The 19,400-nt window shown below is 24.2% G+C and overlaps 3 protein-coding genes across 25 annotated transcripts in view; 2 read left to right on the forward strand and 1 right to left on the reverse strand.

Moving 5' to 3' along the window:
- The window catches only part of LOC127280901 (ras-related protein Rab-32), a 44,453-nt gene extending 42,163 nt beyond the window's left edge, over positions 1–2,290 (forward strand). For all 21 annotated transcript variants that reach the window (XM_051304237.1, XM_051304228.1, XM_051304232.1 and 18 more), the window contains one exon: positions 664–2,290. In XM_051304237.1, the coding sequence (XP_051160194.1) occupies positions 664–777 (114 nt within the window). In that variant the 3' untranslated portion in view covers positions 778–2,290. The remainder of the gene's footprint in view (positions 1–663) is intronic.
- Positions 1,669–17,519, reverse strand: LOC127280905 (protein scarlet-like). Of its 3 annotated transcripts, XM_051304246.1 has the most exons (15): positions 17,168–17,519; positions 16,449–16,722; positions 13,552–13,720; positions 13,408–13,456; positions 13,256–13,305; positions 12,460–12,593; positions 12,234–12,386; positions 11,277–11,515; positions 7,081–7,177; positions 6,603–6,851; positions 6,282–6,512; positions 5,136–5,271; positions 3,904–4,009; positions 3,239–3,339; positions 1,669–2,835 (listed from the first exon to the last, which is right to left on the reverse strand). In XM_051304246.1, exons 4-15 carry the CDS (start codon positions 13,425–13,427, stop codon positions 2,654–2,656), a joined length of 1,698 nt encoding a protein of 565 aa, XP_051160203.1. In that variant the 5' UTR covers positions 13,428–13,456; positions 13,552–13,720; positions 16,449–16,722; positions 17,168–17,519; the 3' UTR covers positions 1,669–2,653. The 3 variants fall into 3 exon arrangements, with proteins under 3 accessions (XP_051160203.1, XP_051160204.1, XP_051160202.1); XM_051304247.1 differs by having other exon boundaries at positions 16,449–17,519; XM_051304245.1 differs by lacking the exons at positions 16,449–16,722; positions 17,168–17,519 and adding an exon at positions 14,082–14,531.
- On the forward strand, positions 16,273–18,448 carry LOC127280911 (ATPase inhibitor mai-2, mitochondrial-like). The gene is made up of 3 exons (XM_051304256.1): positions 16,273–16,433; positions 17,775–17,907; positions 18,143–18,448. Exons 1-3 carry the CDS (start codon positions 16,387–16,389, stop codon positions 18,272–18,274), a joined length of 312 nt encoding a protein of 103 aa, XP_051160213.1. The 5' UTR covers positions 16,273–16,386; the 3' UTR covers positions 18,275–18,448.
- Positions 18,449–19,400: the final 952 nt, after the last annotated feature.

Here is a 19,400-nt window from a genome sequence, read left to right on the forward strand (position 1 = left end):
CGAATATCGTTCTGTAAACGAAGCCGAGCTCGGCCGCTTTTGCAACGGAAAAAGATCATAAGCTACCTCGTGTATATTCTTCCATTGTATTTTGTGACGTATTTCATGCCTCCTACAGAATTTAGGCAACGCAAAGTACCTCATGTGTCTTTTTCCGTTGTATTTTCTCATTTTTCGCGAATTGCAATATTTTCAATCTTAATTTTTTATTATAAATAATTAAAATTTTGAATTTTAATTACGATAGTCAGATGCAGCTTTTTATTACGAATCCATTGATACCAAAAACTCATTTTTGACCAAAATGTCACTTATGTATCTTTTTCCGTTGTAGGGCAGAATAGATTACAATGTTCATAATTTTATTTAAAAAAAATTTTTTTCTGAAAAAATTAAAATTATTCAAGATCCATTCGATTGATTGTTTAGAATCATGAAAAAGTGTAAGAAAAATTATCAATGAATAATAAAAATTATAAGAAAAAGAATTTTTCCAAAATTTTGAGTAAAAAATTGATTAACTTATAAATTTGTCTCTAATTTTTCAATTTTAATTTTTTAATTTTCAATAATGTGAGAAAATAAATTTAATCATTTATTAATTTAATTAAAAGATTAATGGAAGAAATTAATTTATTTGACATTTTTTATTATTTCATTTAGATACTCCAAAACGATCAAATTATAAAAGGTTCCGGATCTCAGGATCAAACTGATGGCGAGAGATTTGCTTTGAATCAATCTCCAACGAGTTCAAAAAAATCTTGCGCCTGCTGACGAAACTGTCTTGACAGTGAATTCTTTCTTCATCGCAAAACGTCCTTGTATTTTATTATTTGAAACTGTTTAATAAGCCGATATAATGAGCCACAACTAATTTGCATCTACTCAACGATTATAATTACACCATCCATGTACTTATGTATATATATTTATATATATATACACGCATCTAGGGTCAAATTAGAATATACGTTTGTATATGTAAACATATACTTACGTATTCTTCTCGGTACAAATAATTTACTTTCGTTTCATGTGCCAGTTAGTCATATTTAATTAATAAAAATATCAATTGTTACTGACCTATTTTTAAAAGAAAAATTCAAATAACTTTTTTTAAATTGAAATATTTTATATTTATATATAACAGCTGAAAAAGAAAAAAATCTACACAATTCCATTCAAAGGTGCCTTAAATTCTTTCAATATTGACTTTTTAATGTAATATTTATGCAAAAAAAAGTAAGTTTCAAATTCAAAAATAATCAACGGATTCTACATTTTAGATGTTTTTAATTAAGTACATTTGCGTGTAACATTCCATGTAATTTTTAAGAATATTTGTATATGTAAAATGAAGGATGGTGGTGGGTTAAGTAAGTGCCATTCGTCCGAGCATAATTTATAATCACGTGAAGATCAAGTCACGAAAAATTTTAATCACTTCCTGTATATTTATAACGAAGAAAGTTCCACTTCTTATACGACTGGCAATAATTCAAACTGAAATGTATATTTATTTACTTCTATATTATATAAGCGTGAAAATTATAGCATTTGAAAAATTCGGAAATTCGAATTTATTGCGACAAATTCACAACTGTTGAAAACGAATTCCAAAATTCAACATTTTTTTATAATTAAAAAAATGTTTTTTAATCATTTAAAAAAAGAATATGTTAATTAAAATTTTTATCTTACGTTTTTTTTTACTATTTACAATTTTATGTTTTTATTATATTCATATTTATTATTTTAATAGAAGGTTGAATTTATGACATTCCGATAAAAATAATTTATATAAATTCGTAAATCTGGATTTTCTTTGTCTGTTATGACTCTTTTAACTTGATATTAAGATAAATGACTTAAGGAGACTTATATTGTTAAGATTAACCTTTACATAATTATTAATTTGATTGTTCTTTCGACGATTAATTTTAAATTGAAAATCGAATCATTGTTAATAAAGAAAGCTTTTAGACTCGAGAAATATACGTATATATATTAAAACGCTGTATTATTATGTAAGATAGCGGAGTCTGTAAATAATTGAGACGTTTTATCTGTCTTTTTTTTTTCTCTCTCTCTCTCTCTCTCTTTCACTGATAAAAAGAAAAATTCCTGTAGAACATTTTCACTTTTATAAGCAGTATACGAAAACAGTGAAGTATTTAGAATGGTAGAATCCTGAGTGTATTTTGTTCCTTTAACTATATGCGGTCGACGTAATTTTACTCATTTGACATATTGTATAGGCGCAATATTAAATTATATTCAATTGTTACTTTATTGTCATTTTTTTCACTTTCGAACCTAGTTTTATTTTTTATACTTCAATATATAGGACGTGAATATATTTTTAACAAAAGGATCAATATAACTATAATATTAAGAATTAAAAATAAAATTTTGTTTTCTTTAGAAACTATTTTTTTAAAGAAGAAATAAGTACTAAAAGAAATAATTAAGTGAAATTATTCAAATATTTTAATTTTCTTTTTATTTTCTTGCAATATTAGAGAAATACATTAAATATATTCTTGATTTAGTAGACTTAGAATTACATTTTTTTTCTTTGACAATAGTTTCTGTCCTATTCCCAACTTTTCACTTTTCTGAATTTAATAAATAATAAATATTTTAATTATTAATAAACTGGTTCTTCTTGACTTCTGCGTAAAATTGCTAAAAATCCACCGAGATGACATACTGTAAAAATTGTCAAAAGTCCGATACAATCCAGATGATAGTGGCCGGTTATGTAACCATATTTATCCAATACGCCCAGACCAGTTGAAATACAAGGCTCATTTGGATCCGAAGGACAAGCTTTAATAAATGAAAAATAACATTTTATTCATTTATGAGTCATTCCGATATATTTCAAGGAAAAAATATTATTTTCATAGTAAGAGAAATTTGTAGTAAAAATAAATTTAGGAAATAAAAAAAGTGTAAAAATATTAGGCGAAATTTGATTTATAAACCTATTAAAAAGTATCGGAATTTTCTTAAAAATAGTCCACAATGACTTTGAATGGAAAATAATGGAAGGATCCTTATAAATAATTTTCATTTTTTGAATATTTAATATTCATTCCCTATTAAAAAATCAGTTTGTTATTTGAATTTAATTATTAAATTAAATTCTAAAAAAATGTTTAATTCGAAAAAATTCTGTAAATTAGGAATTCATGAATTTATTAATATTATAATTTTCAATATTTCTTACCGATATTATTAATTTCTCGCCATTGAGTTAAAGACACTGCTTCTGTGCCGTAATAAAATTGTGAAACATATTTTAACCACGTTAAATGTGCTGGCACACTTCTGTAAAATATTTTTAAACAATATTTAACATTTTTATATTAATATTAATAAATTTGCACTACTCAACCGTGTTACCTTAAAATACTTGATAGATTGAACTAAAATTTTATGGTAAAATTAAAAATAGTATGAGGAATCGCTTTTAAGTACCAGAGTGTACATGACAATGAATCAGTAACTATTTTTGAGTTCTCCATAAAATTTGAAATCAATCTGTCAAGTATTTGCTACTTGAAAATTTTCAAAAGACAAAATTTTGGGAAGAAACAAAATTTGTGCTAAGTAATTCTACAATTATCATTTTTCCTTAAAAGTTTTTTGAAACAGCTTTCGTTTTTTGATAATACGCATTTTTAAAAAAAATTAGTTTCAACATATTTTTTCTCAAAATATTAATTAAATTTGAATACTTTTTACGTCATTGTAGAAGCATAATTAGGCAATATAAATTTTTATCAAAAGTCCAAGTTTTTAAATGTTTTAAAAAAAATTGAACAGATTTATTTTTTTTGAAACAGCGTGAAATAGACTTGAATTATATTTTCAAATTTATTTATACTTTACCCTAGTTGAACATAAATCCCGCTAAATATAAGACCAATGAAGTCAATAGGAACTGCTAGTAATGATGCTGTTTCAAAGGATTTGAATGCAGATGACATAAGAAATCCTGTTACATAATTTATTTTTTATTATAATTATGTTCTTCTTAAGTTATAAAATTAAATAAAATTATTATTATTATCTCTAACTACTAATTATTATGTCTAATTTGATTTTAATAAAATTAAATTAAATTTATTTAGTTTTTACTAAAACTATTAGGGTCAGTTGGGGTAAATGGGGACAAGAGGTTTTGGAGCTTAATTTACAGTTTTAAAATGAAGTTCAACGTCAATATTTTAACCTCAAATCACCGGCAAGAGGTTTTGAGTATTGCCAAGCTTTTATCTTGACAATTGGCAGCAAGATAAAAAAGTTATCGCTCAATGCATAAAAACTTGAAAATCAAAGTCAACCTGTTTCAGTATTTTGTCGAGCATTTCAAAGAAAACAGACTTCAAAATCATACAACATTTTTTCTTATTCCTTATGACTCCCATAACAGAAATTCCCTTGAATTTTTGATTTTTGTCAATTTGGTTAATAATGACAAGCTGTCCCCATTTACCCTGAGTTTTCAAATTTTTGGGTTAAATGGGGACAGCTTGTCATTATTAACCAAATTGACAAAAATTAAAAATTCAAGTGAATTTCTGTTATGGGAGTCATAAGGAATAAGAAAAAATGTTGTATGATTTTTAAGTCTGTTTTTTTTCAAATGCGAGAAAAAATACTAAAATAAAAAAAAATAAAAAAATTTCAATTGGTTCAACTATTATATATCTACTACAAATTTTTTTCAAGTTTTTTCATCCCTTAATACAGTAATATACTTAAGGTAACTTTTTTCTTAAAACGTTCTTAGAAACTATGCTGTCCCCATTTACCTCAAATTTTATGAAATTTTCTAAATTTTGGGGTAAATGGGGACAGTCAGTTTCATGCGTTTAAAGTTTATCTAAATTTTTTTCTGCTGCATAAAATTAATCCTGGGAACATACAACTTAAAAAAAATAAACCCGCAAATATTACCTTTTAAAGGAAGAACCTTACGTAATTTGTGAAAAATAGCGATTTTGTCCCCATTTACCCCAACTGACCCTATTTTATTTTTATTTTAAATTATCATTTTATAAGAGATGGTAAATTAATTTAAACAAAAATACAGAAATAATAAATAATAAATTATTTACCGGTGGCGGATGCAGATATTGCACTGAGAGCAACAGGTATTGTGAAAAGTAGAAATCCAGAAAATCCACCATTCAGACCAACAACAACATAAATCAAAGTTGAATAAGCTAAAGTTTGAAATATTGTGCCTGGAATCTGTAAATTATAAAATATATAAAAAAATGTCTTCTAAAAATTATATAATATTCTATATAAAATATGTTTCTCTGCTTGAAAAATCAAAAAACATATTTTTAAAAATTTGCATATAATTTTTTTAACCATTTTTTTAAGGTTTTAATAAAAAATAACTTTTTTGTTTAAATTCAAATAATTTTCGTAATTTTTAAGCTTTTCAGTAGTTACTTGACAGGATTTTTTTTTAGTTTTTATATATTTTTTAACAATATTAATTAAATGTGAGAAATGTTGATAAACGATAACAATAATTTTATTTTTTGAAAAAAAAACACTTTTATATATATATGTATGTATTTATTAGAATTAATTAGCGTTTATAAATTCTGCTTCTATGAATATTCAAGAAAATAAATTTTAAAATAGAAATTCCAAAAATGACGAAGTTATTTTAAAAATAGCAAATTGAAAATAAATTTGTTTCTTCCAGAAAGGAAGAAATACCAAATGAAAATTTTTATGGTAAATCGTATCTATATTAATAAGTTTCTATAAATAATATTATATAACAGAAAAAAAATTTGGAGAACTAAAAGTTCCTTTTTTAAGAACATTTTTTTTTTGTTTGAAAACTTTTAGCTTAGGTATTTTCGACATTTAAAAACAATCTTAACTTTTGAAGATATTTTTAAAAATACAGTTAAAAGATGAAAAACTGATTCAAGAAACAACTAGAAATCTCAAAAATTGCGAAATTTAAAAGGTTTTAAAGAAAAATTTAAAAATAATCAATTTATTGTTATCGGACATTTTACTAATATTTTCCACTTTTCATATTATATTAATAAAGAAAAATTTTTTTACAAATAATCCTTAGAGCTGAAAAAAAATATTTTTTTAAAATTAAATAAGATCTAATTGCTTGCATAATTTGAAATGGATTTTGTTTGGTATAAAAAATGTTGAATAAAAAAAGAACATAATCATGAAATGACTCTTAAAATAATATTATTTGTAAAATTACCTACCGAGAAAACAACTTTGCTAAAATAATAAGGAGCAGGATTATAAAGACCACTTGCAATGTCCCGTAGAAGAAGTGGCAATTCACGAGGGAAAGTGTAAAATACAGCATAATTGAAGGTAAACACAGTTTCGGTAATTACTAGATAAATCAGCCCTTGCATATTTTGAATGCCTCTTTGGTCCAAATCTTCAGCTACTGCTATGTATGGAGTAGCAAGTAAAATACCTATAAACTTGTAAATTATTATTATTATTTATTATTTACATTAAAAATAAATATGAATTTACAGTGACAAAATATTTAAGTATAGGTTCATTCTTACCATGTAGAGTAGAAATCTGATAATAAGCACAGATACATTTCTTTTGTAATCAATATAAATTCTCCAAGTTAACCATTCCAATTGAGTAAGACATCGAACTTTTTTAAATTCAAGTGTTGATACATAATTTTCAAGAAAAGATGGATGAATTATTTCTGTATTTGAGGCACTTGAACACGAGTTCTCTATCAATTTTGCGACATTTTTTCCGTATTCTGATTTTTCAAATTCATCACAAATCCAGGATGCCTAATTTAGAAGAATTTTTAAAAAATGATAATTTTTATTTTATTTCAGAAAATACAGGAATTTACTAAACAAATATATAAGTAATGTGATGTACAATAATTGCTAATTATTATCAATACAACAAAATAAAAATATATTTGATCTCTCTTTTCAATTAAAAAAAAACATTTATTATAAGATGTAAATTAATAATTTTAATAATTACAATCCATCTCAAAACTTTTTTTACCTTCTTGTAACTGTCCTCTTCGTCACCACATTTTACAGACAGTTGAGATAGAAAAAAATCGGCACTATTAAATGTTGGTGGACAATGCAAATCTAAACTAGAAAGAAGACGATAAAATGATATTTTATTATTTTTGATAGAAATTCTGTACTAAAAAATTTATTACTCGCATAAAAATTCAAAGAAGAAAAAAATGGGTTTTGATAATATTATATGAGCGATTCTCAATAAAGAAGTCACGTTCATGTTTTCGATTTATATCAACTAAACAATTTTCCATTGAAAGAAATATCCATTAAATATAGTCGATGTAATTTAAAAAGATTCATAAAGAAGTATTTTATTTAAAATATAATTTTTAATAAAAAAATTTCTTTGATAGGTAGAAATATTTTTTTAATTAAAAAAAATTTTCTTTTAATTCAAGTAATTTTTGAAAAAAAGAAAAATAAGAATTTTTTTTTGATTTATTAAAGAAAAGCAAAGAAAAAAGTTAATAAAAATAATTCTAAGGCAAAGTATAGTTTTGAATATAATTGCAAATTTTTGTATACGATGAATTATTAATTATACTGTTAAATTAGAATAATTGTCAACGAATAGAGGATAAATTATCAATTCAAATTCAATTTATCAATTCAATTCAAATTATCAAATTCAGGTAAAAAGCATAACCTTAAGGGCGCACTCACACCTTTTGGCTGCCTGCCTGCCTGCAGGAGTTGTCATGGCAACGTGAAGGAGTAACAGAGATAGTAAATTCAAATTTGAATTTTCTCTCTCTGTTACTCCTACACGTTGCCATGACAACTCCTGCAGGCAGGCAGGCAGCCAAAAGGTGTGAGTGCGCCCTAATAAGGGACCAGTGAAATTTTAATACATTATTGTTTTAAATTGTTAATTTTTTTCTGCCAATATTGTGAAAAAAAAAATTTGTAAAATAGTTGAAAATCACTTTTTAAAAATTTTTTATAGTGAAATGTGATTTCAGGTTCTGAAAAAAAGCAAAAAAAAAATTGTTTACCCCTAAACTAGGTTAATTTTGACTGGTGATTCTTTAAAAATTCAACTTCTTCCACAATTTTGATTATTTTTTATACGCATTTTTCATGATTTTAAACAATCAATCGTATGGATTTTAAAAAATAAAATTTCAAAAATGGACAAAAATAATTTTCTCTTAATTTTAATAATATATAATAATTTTAGATACTAAATAATACAAAAAAAAAAATTTACACCACTTAACAACATTAATTTTGATAGATTGAAATTTAACTGTTCTTTAACTCTTCTTTATAAAAAATACGAAAAATAAATCAAAAATAAGATTTTTATTTCACAGTGTTAATCTCCAAGAATAATTTCTACCTCAATAAACTCTACTTATGATTAAATCATAAAAAATGCGAATATTATTCGGCTTTTTCTTTATAATTTACGTTCAAAATTGTGCAACGCATAACAAATGGTTTCAAAATTTGATCAATTACATTCAACTTGATTCAAGGAAATACCAAGTATTCCTAATTGCCGACAATTAGATTTCTCCCGGTTTTAAAATACATTTTTTCTGTACACAAATCTATTATATTTATGTAATATGCAATTGTAAAAAATAATGAACACCAAAAGCACTCTATGGAAATTTATAAAATTTAAGTTTTATGACGTACATTGAAATAAAATATAACAAATTTTATTAAGTATAGTAGACATTTTTCAATTTAGGGAAAACGTGTAAAAATGGGAAATATTGATACAAAAAATAATATACTTCTGAAAATATTTTTCAGTCTTTAAGAAATGTATTTCAAATTTTAGTAAATATTTACGAACTTCAACATAATTTATAGTAATCAAACAAAATCTTTACTGAGATTTAATATATTTTATATCATTTTTTTCCTGTTTGACACATTTTCCCTAAATTGAAAAGTATTTACGAAATTTTGTTATATATTTTCTTTCAGTGTAGAATTAAAAAATTTTGTATTGTGAGAAATAAAAGTAGCTAATTTTTGTTGATGGTATATGAGTAATTTCACGTGAGATTGAGAGGTCTATCCTCTAATTATTTCTTCTATACTACGTTTGTGGGTAGAGGTTATGGGTCTAATTGAGTACCTAAATAAAATTTTGAAAAATATATTTATTATTTTTCGTGATATTTGCATTAAAAAATTAGTGCAACTTTTTTTTCAATAACTCATAACTTTTTCACTTTTACTCCATGAAAAAAGTTTTCTAAACGTTTTTTACTCAGACAATATTGAAGTTTAAGAAAAAAAATTAATTTTGAAAAATTAAAATTTTTTAATTTATTTATTTAAAAAATAAAATTTGTTTTTAATTTTTAAACTTATTATCGGGCTCCGTTTACTTAGCGGGGGTTTCCTACCTTCTCGGCACGGTATTTTTCAGTCTTTCTCTAAATAACATTTTATAATTAATTTTCGATTTTTAGTTATACTTATAATATTCTTCTTTTGACACAGAATTAGATTAGACGTAGTATAGAAGGAATCTGAGGATAGACCCTTTTAATCTCACGTGGAATTGCTCATATATTTTACATAATTAATACGAAATTTTAGATGGTTAAAAGTTGAACAATTTTCGAATAATTGCGCGAATCACAAAACCCATAAAATCTCCCGAATTAATTTTTCAGTCCCGGTTTTCTCCCGATTCAAATTTCTCTGGCTGGCCACCTTGAATTGATTCTTTGATTCGCTTGTCAGATGGTCGAACAAGACCAAAATGTTTAATTATTTTTCCCACTGAGCAAAAAGAATTTTCATACAAGAAATTATTACGTAAAATGTGGAGTCAACAAATATTGGATGCCACTATTCTTAAAATAGACGAGAAATCATTTGTAGGCAAATATTTTACCAAGGGATCAAAATCAATCAAGATATTGCGACAATTATTCAGTATAATCCATTTTTAAAGGGTGAAAAATTTAATAACCTGAGACTATTACCAAAAACTTTATGGTTTCCAGATAAACTTAAAAATTTACATAAATGGCAATCAGTCCGATGGATTATCGAAAATGCTGAAGAACAATAAATTGAATCTCATTGCGAATAGTCTTTTCGGAGCAGAATCTAATTTTCGCAATAAATTTGAATTTAGTCGAGAAATTGATCGAGTTGGCATTCAGGCGATTGTTCCAATTCAAAAGAACAAGATCTCTTATTTGATTATTACTAAAGAAATGTCAACATGTTTAACGATATGTGTGACCTTAATTTTTTCTCTGCTGTTATTGGCAAGAATTTTCAAATTGGAGAATCATGTATGGTAACCTCTTGTTGTCAAAACAACTTATTGGTCGGATAATGTTTGCCTCGATGTTAATTATATCGATGATTCTATCAATGAGTATCTATGAGGCATGTAATGATATTACTATTCACTATGAAATCGAGAAAGAAATGAATACCCTCGATGATTTGATTGAATCAGGTTTAAAATAAAAAAAATCGAAAGAATTGAAAAATGTTATATTTAATAATAGTATAGGGTCATCGTCACTTTATACAGTTTTAAAAAATACCGATGAATCGATACAGAATGAGCAACTTGATTGTCTTGAGGAGTTGGCAAATTATAGAAATGTTTGTTGTATTGTTTACACATATACAACAAAGTATGCTCTCGAAAAATATAATGATAAATCAGGTCAACCGATTATGAAAGTTATACCGGAAATGTTATGCGAGTTGTGGTTCTACATGCTGTTTAAAGGAGGATTACTGTATATACCAGGATTTGATCGTCTTTTTCAGCGAATGTATCAATCTGGAATTCGAAGTGAATTCAAGGAAAAGCCAAAATTTTTGTATGCTCAAAACACTTATCAAATGAAAATCAATATGAAATGAAAGAAGTTTGTGAGCTACTGCGATTTTTTTTTCTCGTATTTCTTGTTTTTGATAGCTTGACAATATTGGCAGTTTTTTCCTCGAGTATTTTATGACGAGAAGAAATTTTTTCAATTAAAAAAAAAAGGACATTTCGAACCTGTTCTCTTACAAAATACTATTTTGTTAAAAAAATATATCACTCAAAAATGGTACGTTTCAATAAAGCTGGCAGTATCTTTGATATGATGTGATTAAAAATTTGGTTAAATCTGTAACTGAAATTTAAAACAAAATTTTTAATAGAAAATATTAGAGAACCTTTCAAAAAATGTAGTGGCATCGGCTGAATTTCCCTGGAAAGCAACTCTTCCAGTGGAAAGTAAAAGCACCTGATGAAAAAGATCAAGGATTCCTGAAGCTGGCTGATGAATAGAGCAAATTACAATCTTTCCTCTTTCTGCGACTTCTCTTAATGTTTTAACAACTGTCATTGCTGCATAACTATCCAATCCACTTGTTGGTTCGTCGCAAAAAAGAATTCTTGGTTCTGTTAGTAACTAAAGAAAAAAAAACATGAAATAAGAATAAAAAAAATATCTTTTTTTTATTGAAATGTTTAAAAAACAGTTCAGTTTGATCTTTCGAATGAAATTTTGATAAAAAAAAAGGTTAACCATTTTTTTCGGAATGAAGACAAAACTTCCAATTCTTAAAAGGGCTCAAGTTATTATTTTCTCAAAGAACATTTTTTCAAACATTTTTTTTTTCAAAAACTTATTTTCTTTTATTTTTCAAATTTTAAAAGTGCAACTTTAAGTCTAGAAACATTAATTTGTTGTTATTTTCAACATTGATACTCAACAGTAAACAGTAATTAAATAAATAATAAATATACTTCGGGACTTTTAGGGCTTTGAAAATTTTGTACTGTGGAAAAATAAATTTTGGTACATTTAAATTTGGAACTTTTGGTTTGCAATTTTTGTTATGGAACTCATGCACTCCAATACTTTTTTAATTATTTCAACATGTGTTTACTGCATTTATTACTGAAAATTGCTGTATAATTATTTTGAATTATTTCAAAGAAAATTGTTATTTTTCTTTTCATTTTGAAAAAATAAAATCTATTATGTAAATATCAGTTAATAAATTCCTTTTTTACAATTATTTTCTAATGATTTTAAATGATTATAAAACTTTAAAGTAAAAATTCCTTTCAAGTGTTTTCTCTGTTATTTATTTTACCTTTAGCAAATAGCTTTCTGTCAATACCTGAACTGCTAGGGAAACCCTTTTTCTTTCCCCTCCTGATAAAGCTGAAAGTCTAGAATTGCGACACTTCACCAACCCTAAATCCGTTAGAAGAACAGTGATTCGTTGTTTTCTCAAAAAAGTTTTGAATCTTCTGTCCATTTTCATTCTTGCCTAATGATAAAAAAAAAAAATGTTAATCAAAACTAAGCCTTAAATATTTATATTGTATTAATTATTACGATACCATGAATTCCATGTGCTCTTGAACTGTTAATGTTTCAATGGATAAATCTTCTTGAGGAACAAATCCAGATATTCTCGCCATTATTTCCTGATCAACTGGCTGTCCATTCAGAAATACATCACCAACAGTTTCATCTGATTTTATTAAAAAAAAAAAAATTTCAAAATTACTTTCAGAATATAATTTCATAAATAAATAAATAAGAGGTATGCGCGAATATTCTCTATTATATATATCATTTATGTTACATTTGTAAAACTTTGTAATAAGTACATAATGGAGAAAATAAATATAGAAGAATATAAAAAAATATTTAACGTTACATAAATATTTTCAGATTATAAAATTATCTCGAAAATTATCTATATAAGAGGAGCAAATTAACAAAAATTAATAAATAAATAATAAATAAATAAAAAAATTTTCAAAAATGGATTTATCAAGTTTGTTAAATTAATTAATTCAAAAATTAATAATAATTAAGATTAAAAATTTTAAATATACCAAAATAAATAAAGTAGGTATCTTAATAGTTTTTTATTTAATATAAAATTTTCTATTTTAAATGTGCTATATATTTAATAACTTCTTATTTGATACATTAATATTTATTTGAACGATCACATGTAAGTTGGTAAGGAGATATTTGATCTGATGTAATTTCAGCTCTAAGAAATTGCAGCTCTCTTAATACTTCACTGAACGAATGACAATAATAATTATTAAACTACTTTTAACAGAAAACAGGTATATTATTTTTGTTAGTATAAAGAATTTAATATTTTTTAAAACTCACCTTTTATCTTTCTACTTATTGTAGCGAGAAGAGTCGTTTTTCCTGCACCACTAAAATTAAAAATTAATAATTTCTATTGCATCCTTAAAAATATTATTTAAAGTTTTAATTTTTTATTATTATTAAAAGAATTAAAAAAATTAATTAATTACCTTGGACCCATTATTGCCATAAGTTCCCCAGATTTGACAATTCCATTTACTGAAAAATTTTAAAAGAGAAATTGGAGAATTCATATAATTTAGTTATTAATTATTTTAAAGAATAACTTGACAAGAAAAAAATATGCCAAATACCCCCTTGAAGAACTTGAGTATATTCGTAATTATTATTGCCAAAAAAAACTTTTAGGTAATAATTATTGTCACTGTTTTTTGTTTTAACTTCATAAGAAATATCTCGCCATGTTAATATCAAGTCTTTCGTTGGATAGAGAACAATATCTGGTGTTGAAGAGGTTTTAATCTAAAAAAAAAAATTTTTTATTTTAATATTAGAATTAAATAAAAATATATTTGTCTCAGAGCTATTTATTTGAAATAAATAAATATTAATTTATAGCTCCGAGAGAAATATATTTTTCTCCTGAATTATTATTGAATATAGAAGGTATACATTCAATAGTCGAAGAAGAAAGTTTACTTGTATAGAACATGGTTATTGAATTACATGCAAAAAAATATATATGTAACAAAACGAGATAATTCTCCCATAGGATTATTTATCCATAGATAATTCTCCATAACTCTCAGTTAATATAATATTTATTTTTAATGAAAAGTAAAAATAAATATAATTTTCGTAAAGAAAAATAGTCAATGCTCACCTTCGTATTTTCGAAGAATATCATAATGCAAAAGAGTTTTTAATTATGAGTTTAGAAAAATACGAATTTTCAAATCAATGAAATTAAAATATTTCACATTATAAACACTATTAATTGAAGAAATAAAATTATATTTTTTACTACTGTATAGAAATAAAATATCTGATATTGTAAAACTGATATTTAACGTACATTTATAGTTTCATTATGCAAAAATTGACTTTAGTTCTTTAAAATAAAAAGAAAATTTAAAAACACACAATTTATGTTTCACTATCACTGAATTAAAATTTTGAATTCAAAAAAATATATGTACATTTACATAATATCGAATATAATATAAAAAAAATTAAATAATATAACTTTCACACTATGGTAACGCTTTGGGGTAAATAAAGGGAATGCTTATGAGTGAGACAACTTTCCACGTCGCGTCTCTAACCATGTATGTGGTTTGCGGGGGAAGACCTTCTTTTACACCTTCGAACAGATCATTACAAAAATAAAAAATTCCTTATAATATCTTCTGTCGAAGAAAATTATGTGTCTCAAGTAATTATTCAATTAACAAAATTGAAAATAAAACTATATTTCTGTATTTTTGTTTAATTTTTTTTAAATCAAAAACTACTAAGTATTTATCTATTTTGATTTAATATAATTAACAATATACTCTCTAAATCTGAATAAGTGAAATTTCACTTAAAATATGTCAAAAGTCTTCCAAGTAAAAAAATTAAGTGTATATGCACTTAAAAATAAGTGAAACTTCACTTATTTTTGAGTGAAAACCACTTATTTAAAAGTGCATATACACTTATTTTTCTACGTGGAAGACTTTTGACACATTTTAAGTGAAATTTCACTTATTCAGATTTAGAGAGTACCTAATTAATTAGTAAGTTTTAATTTATTTTATTTTCAAAAAATTTTATAATTAATTTTTAATAGTATTTTACGCACAGAAAATGATGTGAGGTATTACATAAACTAAGATTTAAAAGCTCTTATTTTAATTCAATTTCACTTTAAAATAATATCGTTGTATATATTCACAATTTTTTTTCTTCATTGTTAAAAGATAAAGTATCTAAACTTGCAGCAATATAACTCTGAAAATATTGAATTAAACAATTATTATTATTGCCAAGGAAAGAAAAGTTTCTGTTTTCTTTCGACTTGTAAATAATAACTAAAAAATAATTTTTGTTATTTTTTATAAACAAATTAATTTTTTTTTTAATTTTGATATTTTATTAAATTGCAACAAAATTTAATTATTGCAATTTTTATTAAAAAAATAATAATTTTTTATAAATAAATCAATTTTATCTTAATTTCGGTATTTTTTGGAATTTATTTTTTTATTACATACTTAGAAATAATAAGAATAGTTTGCAATAAAGTTTAGAGTGGGTCTGGTGAACCATTTGTTTAATCAATTTGTTTAAAAAAAATTTATTTCTTTCTTCTATTTTTGAAATCAAAATATATTTTAATTAGCTTTTCTATGAGTAAAAAATCCTGGTGACCAAAAAAATTTTCGTTTAAAAAAATAGAAAAATAGAGTTAACAATTTTTTTCAATTAAATTATTTAAACAAAAAAGTTCATCAGGTTCACTGTAAAACTTTTTATAAACCATTTTTTATTATTTCTATAGATAATTATGTAATTAGAAGAAAAAAAAATTGAAAAAATGCCTAAATTAAAAAAAAATTGTAAAAATTGCTGAATTTAATATTTTTAGAGTTATATGTCATTAAAAATATGTCTACATTGAAAAAACCAAAATTTTGAAAATTCATAACTCAAAAAGTAGGGCCCTTATAAAAAAATACCTTTTTTCTGTAAAAAAAGAAAAAAAAATATTTAATCCAATTTGTTATTTCGACTTGATTCTGATAAGGAATTGTCCATATATTCGTAATTTTTAAATATTTGTGACTTTTTCTAGAAATTTCATTAAAAAATAATCTCGATTTTCTTTAATATTTCTTCAAGTCAAGGATTTGTCTTCTTCCCTGACATTAAATAAAAAAAATGTGTATTATATTCAATTGATTTTACAAGCAGCATTTATTATTTTTTTAAAAAATTAATTATTATAACTTTGCTTGATTAGGAAGTTAATTGTTCTCTGATAAAAGAAACAAATTCATATTTTCCGCCGTTATGACATGTTCCTCCATCTGACAGCAAACTGGAAAACTATTTAGTAGATAACTTATACGTAGATATTTCATATTCGTCACTTTTGTGAAAAAATTTGTTCCCTTAGAACGTTCGATTTTTGGAAATTAACAATGCAGCGAGTACCATGTATTATTTCGAGAAATATGGCATTTTTAAGGTAAATTATATTTACTATTATTTTGAGAATGAAGATTTTTTCTTATTCACTGTGAGTTTTCTGTTTTACGTTGAAATCCGGCTTTTCTCTACTCCTGATGTCGGTATATTTCGCAGTTACTCCAAACGAGTCATCATTTTATTTTACACATTGTTACTTGTAGTTTTGTTTATTCATTTGTTTGTTCGTATATACTTGTTTTTTATATCTACAATTGATTGAAATTAATTTTACAATCTTACTCTCCAAAATTTAACCCAATTTTCTCTCAACTTCTTCAACTTTGTACCTGAAAATTATCACAATAATTATATAATTCTTGAAGTAACACGACAATGTTTAACCTCACAAATTTTACAACTTTATAAATAATTGCATAATTAACATTTTTTCAAATTTCTAATTTCAAAGATAGAATAAAACATTTTTAATTCGTGAAATTTTTCATTCATTAGCTAAATCATTTTTTAGAAAAGGTCATATTAAATCGCATTTTAGTAAAACTGCGTAAAAAATTAAATTATTTATTATTTATAAATTTTTTATAAAAATAATACAAAAACGTATTGTCTAAAAAGTTATGTCTCAAATAAAATATTTAGGCCTCAACTAAAAAATTTACAATGAAATTATGCGTTTTAATTACAGAAACACGTAAGATTTATTAAATCGTCAAAAATATTAAAATTTAATTGTCATTAGTTAAAATATTTTTCTAAACCTTTTTAACTCACTATCTTTAAAGGACATAATTTATGCCATTAAATTTTGCATATTATTGTATGCTGATGAGTTGAAATTATTCCTTTCTTTAACAACTATACTCTCTTGATGGTAAATTGCTCCAGTAGGATGGATTTGAATACGTAATGTGGAAACTTGGAATGTTACTTTTCACAGCATACTGTGTTTTTCACACTAGGAACATGAAAATAACTAAAACTTGCTTTCCTATATAGTAATGTAAAAATAATAATTAAATTCAAAATAATCGAAAAGTTAAATATTAATTATTTTAATTATACTTTTATATTACGTAAAAACTAATTGAATTAAAGATTCTTTTTTTCAATATTTTTAAAAATTGTTAACAATATTTTTTTATTATTCCCTTACACTCAAAATCTATATAATATTAATTAATGTTTTGTTGTGTTAAGAGGTCCTTTAAAACGTAGAATTTTTCTGAAAATTTTATTTCAGTGTTTATTTAGATTGATTATAATTTTATTTAAGTAACTAATTTACCTTTTCACTTATAGTTTCAAAAATGAATTACTAAAACAATATTAATGAAAAATTATTAAATTGTATAATAATAATATTAATAAAAATTTTTAGTAAGGCCAGAATGTCCGGTGAGCCGGGATCTGGTGCCGGAAGAGGAGGCGGTGGTGGTGGTTCCATTCGCGAAGCTGGTGGAGCTTTTGGTAAAATGGAAGCCGCTAGAGAAGACCAGTACTTTTATAATCAGGTAATAATTACCAGATTTATGACTAATTGTTAATTAACATTTATAAAGAGATTCTAAGATTGTCATCCTTCCAAAGAAATTAATAAATAAATTGTAATAATTTCTAAAATTATTACAATGAAAAAGATAATTTTTTTTTGGTAAATGTTACAATATCCATTTTGATTATTATTGAAAATAAAGACTTGAGAATATTATTATGATTTATTAAACATATATTATTTCGAATTTTCAGCAAAAGAAACAGTTAAAGGAATTACGTGATGGCCTTCATGACGAGATTTCCTTCCATGAGGAACAAATTAAACGTCATCAGGAAGCAATCAGTCGTCACAAAAATAGAATTTCCGATATGGAGCATAAATGAACAACTTAATTTGAACAAATAGAATTGAAAAATTCTATAAACTCGTCTCGTAAACAGAATCATCCTTGAGATATTGCAGAAAGTAATCATTGTAGAAATTTAATTTGAATTCTTTTTTTTTATTATTAATTCAGTCTGTTAAAAATCATAAATAAATACCTCGTTTTTACTGTTTATCACGCTTATTTGTATTTAGAAAAAAACCGCATTTGCTTTTTATAGATAAATTCGAATTAACACACTTTCAGTGCGAATTGCGTGCGAAAAAGTACTAACATAGTAATATACCAGCAAAGTACGTACTTACTTTGTTTTCTGATTCATTTTGAAGAGAGAAATAAACTTTATGAAAGACTTGATGCTATTTCCATTATCATTTGACATAACGACCTGTTTTTTTATATAAGTTATTTAAAGGAAAATCGGATAAAATAGAAACAAAAGTTAGTTTAACTTCATATTTTTAAATAAAAAAAACTAATTTAGACTTTAAAAGTGTTTTAGTGCAAGTGCGTAAATAATTTAATTTTTAATAAATTGAAAAAAATAAAATGAAAGTTGACAATAGGAAATAATTTAGGCAATGAAACTTAAAATTTAACATTTACTGAAAAACTGTTTATATAAAATTATTTTTTTATTCGAAAATGTGAAGTTGGACTAATTTTTGTTTTGATTGTCTGTACGCATTTTCCTTATACTTAAAGTAAACATTTTTTTTATTACTAATTCATTACAGATATTAATTTATATATATACTGAATAAAAGAGTTAAAATAAAAACTATTTTTTCTATACCTACCACACTTCTCAATATTTAAAAAAATATAACTTTTTATTAATTGTATAATTAATATGGATACTATTTTGAGAAAGAAAAATTATAAAAAAAGAGTACTCAAAATTTTTATAAATACTTTTTAAAAGCCTATTTTTAATAATAGCAATTTATAAGTACTTACATATATAAATAATTTTCTCATGCATTAATATTTTTATATGAAGGTTATGTTGAAAGATTAATTGTTCCATCCTACTTTGTAGTTCCATATTCTTTTTTTAATGATAAAAAAATAAAATGAATATTTACTTGAGATAATTATGTAATTATTAAATACATTTCTTG

This window comes from Leptopilina boulardi, unplaced genomic scaffold, assembly GCF_019393585.1.
Source record: "Leptopilina boulardi isolate dan_hultmark-lab unplaced genomic scaffold, ZJU_Lbou_2.1 LbouV2_257, whole genome shotgun sequence".
NCBI classification, from domain to species: Eukaryota; Metazoa; Arthropoda; class Insecta; order Hymenoptera; family Figitidae; genus Leptopilina; species Leptopilina boulardi.

Coding starts and splice junctions, on each gene's coding strand:
- LOC127280905 (XM_051304245.1), bottom strand. CDS start 14,105: ATGATATTCTTCGAAAATACGAAG. Junction 13,306..13,407: donor ATGGCAATAATGGGTCCAAG/GTAATTAATTAA, acceptor TTTTAATTTTAG/TGGTGCAGGAAAAACGACTC. Junction 2,836..3,238: donor GCGAGAAATTAATAATATCG/GTAAGAAATATT, acceptor CATTTATTAAAG/CTTGTCCTTCGGATCCAAAT.
- LOC127280911 (XM_051304256.1), top strand. CDS start 16,387: ATGCAGCGAGTACCATGTATTATTTCGAGAAATATGGCATTTTTAAG. Junction 16,434..17,774: donor AGAAATATGGCATTTTTAAG/GTAAATTATATT, acceptor AAAAATTTTTAG/TAAGGCCAGAATGTCCGGTG. Junction 17,908..18,142: donor ACCAGTACTTTTATAATCAG/GTAATAATTACC, acceptor TCGAATTTTCAG/CAAAAGAAACAGTTAAAGGA.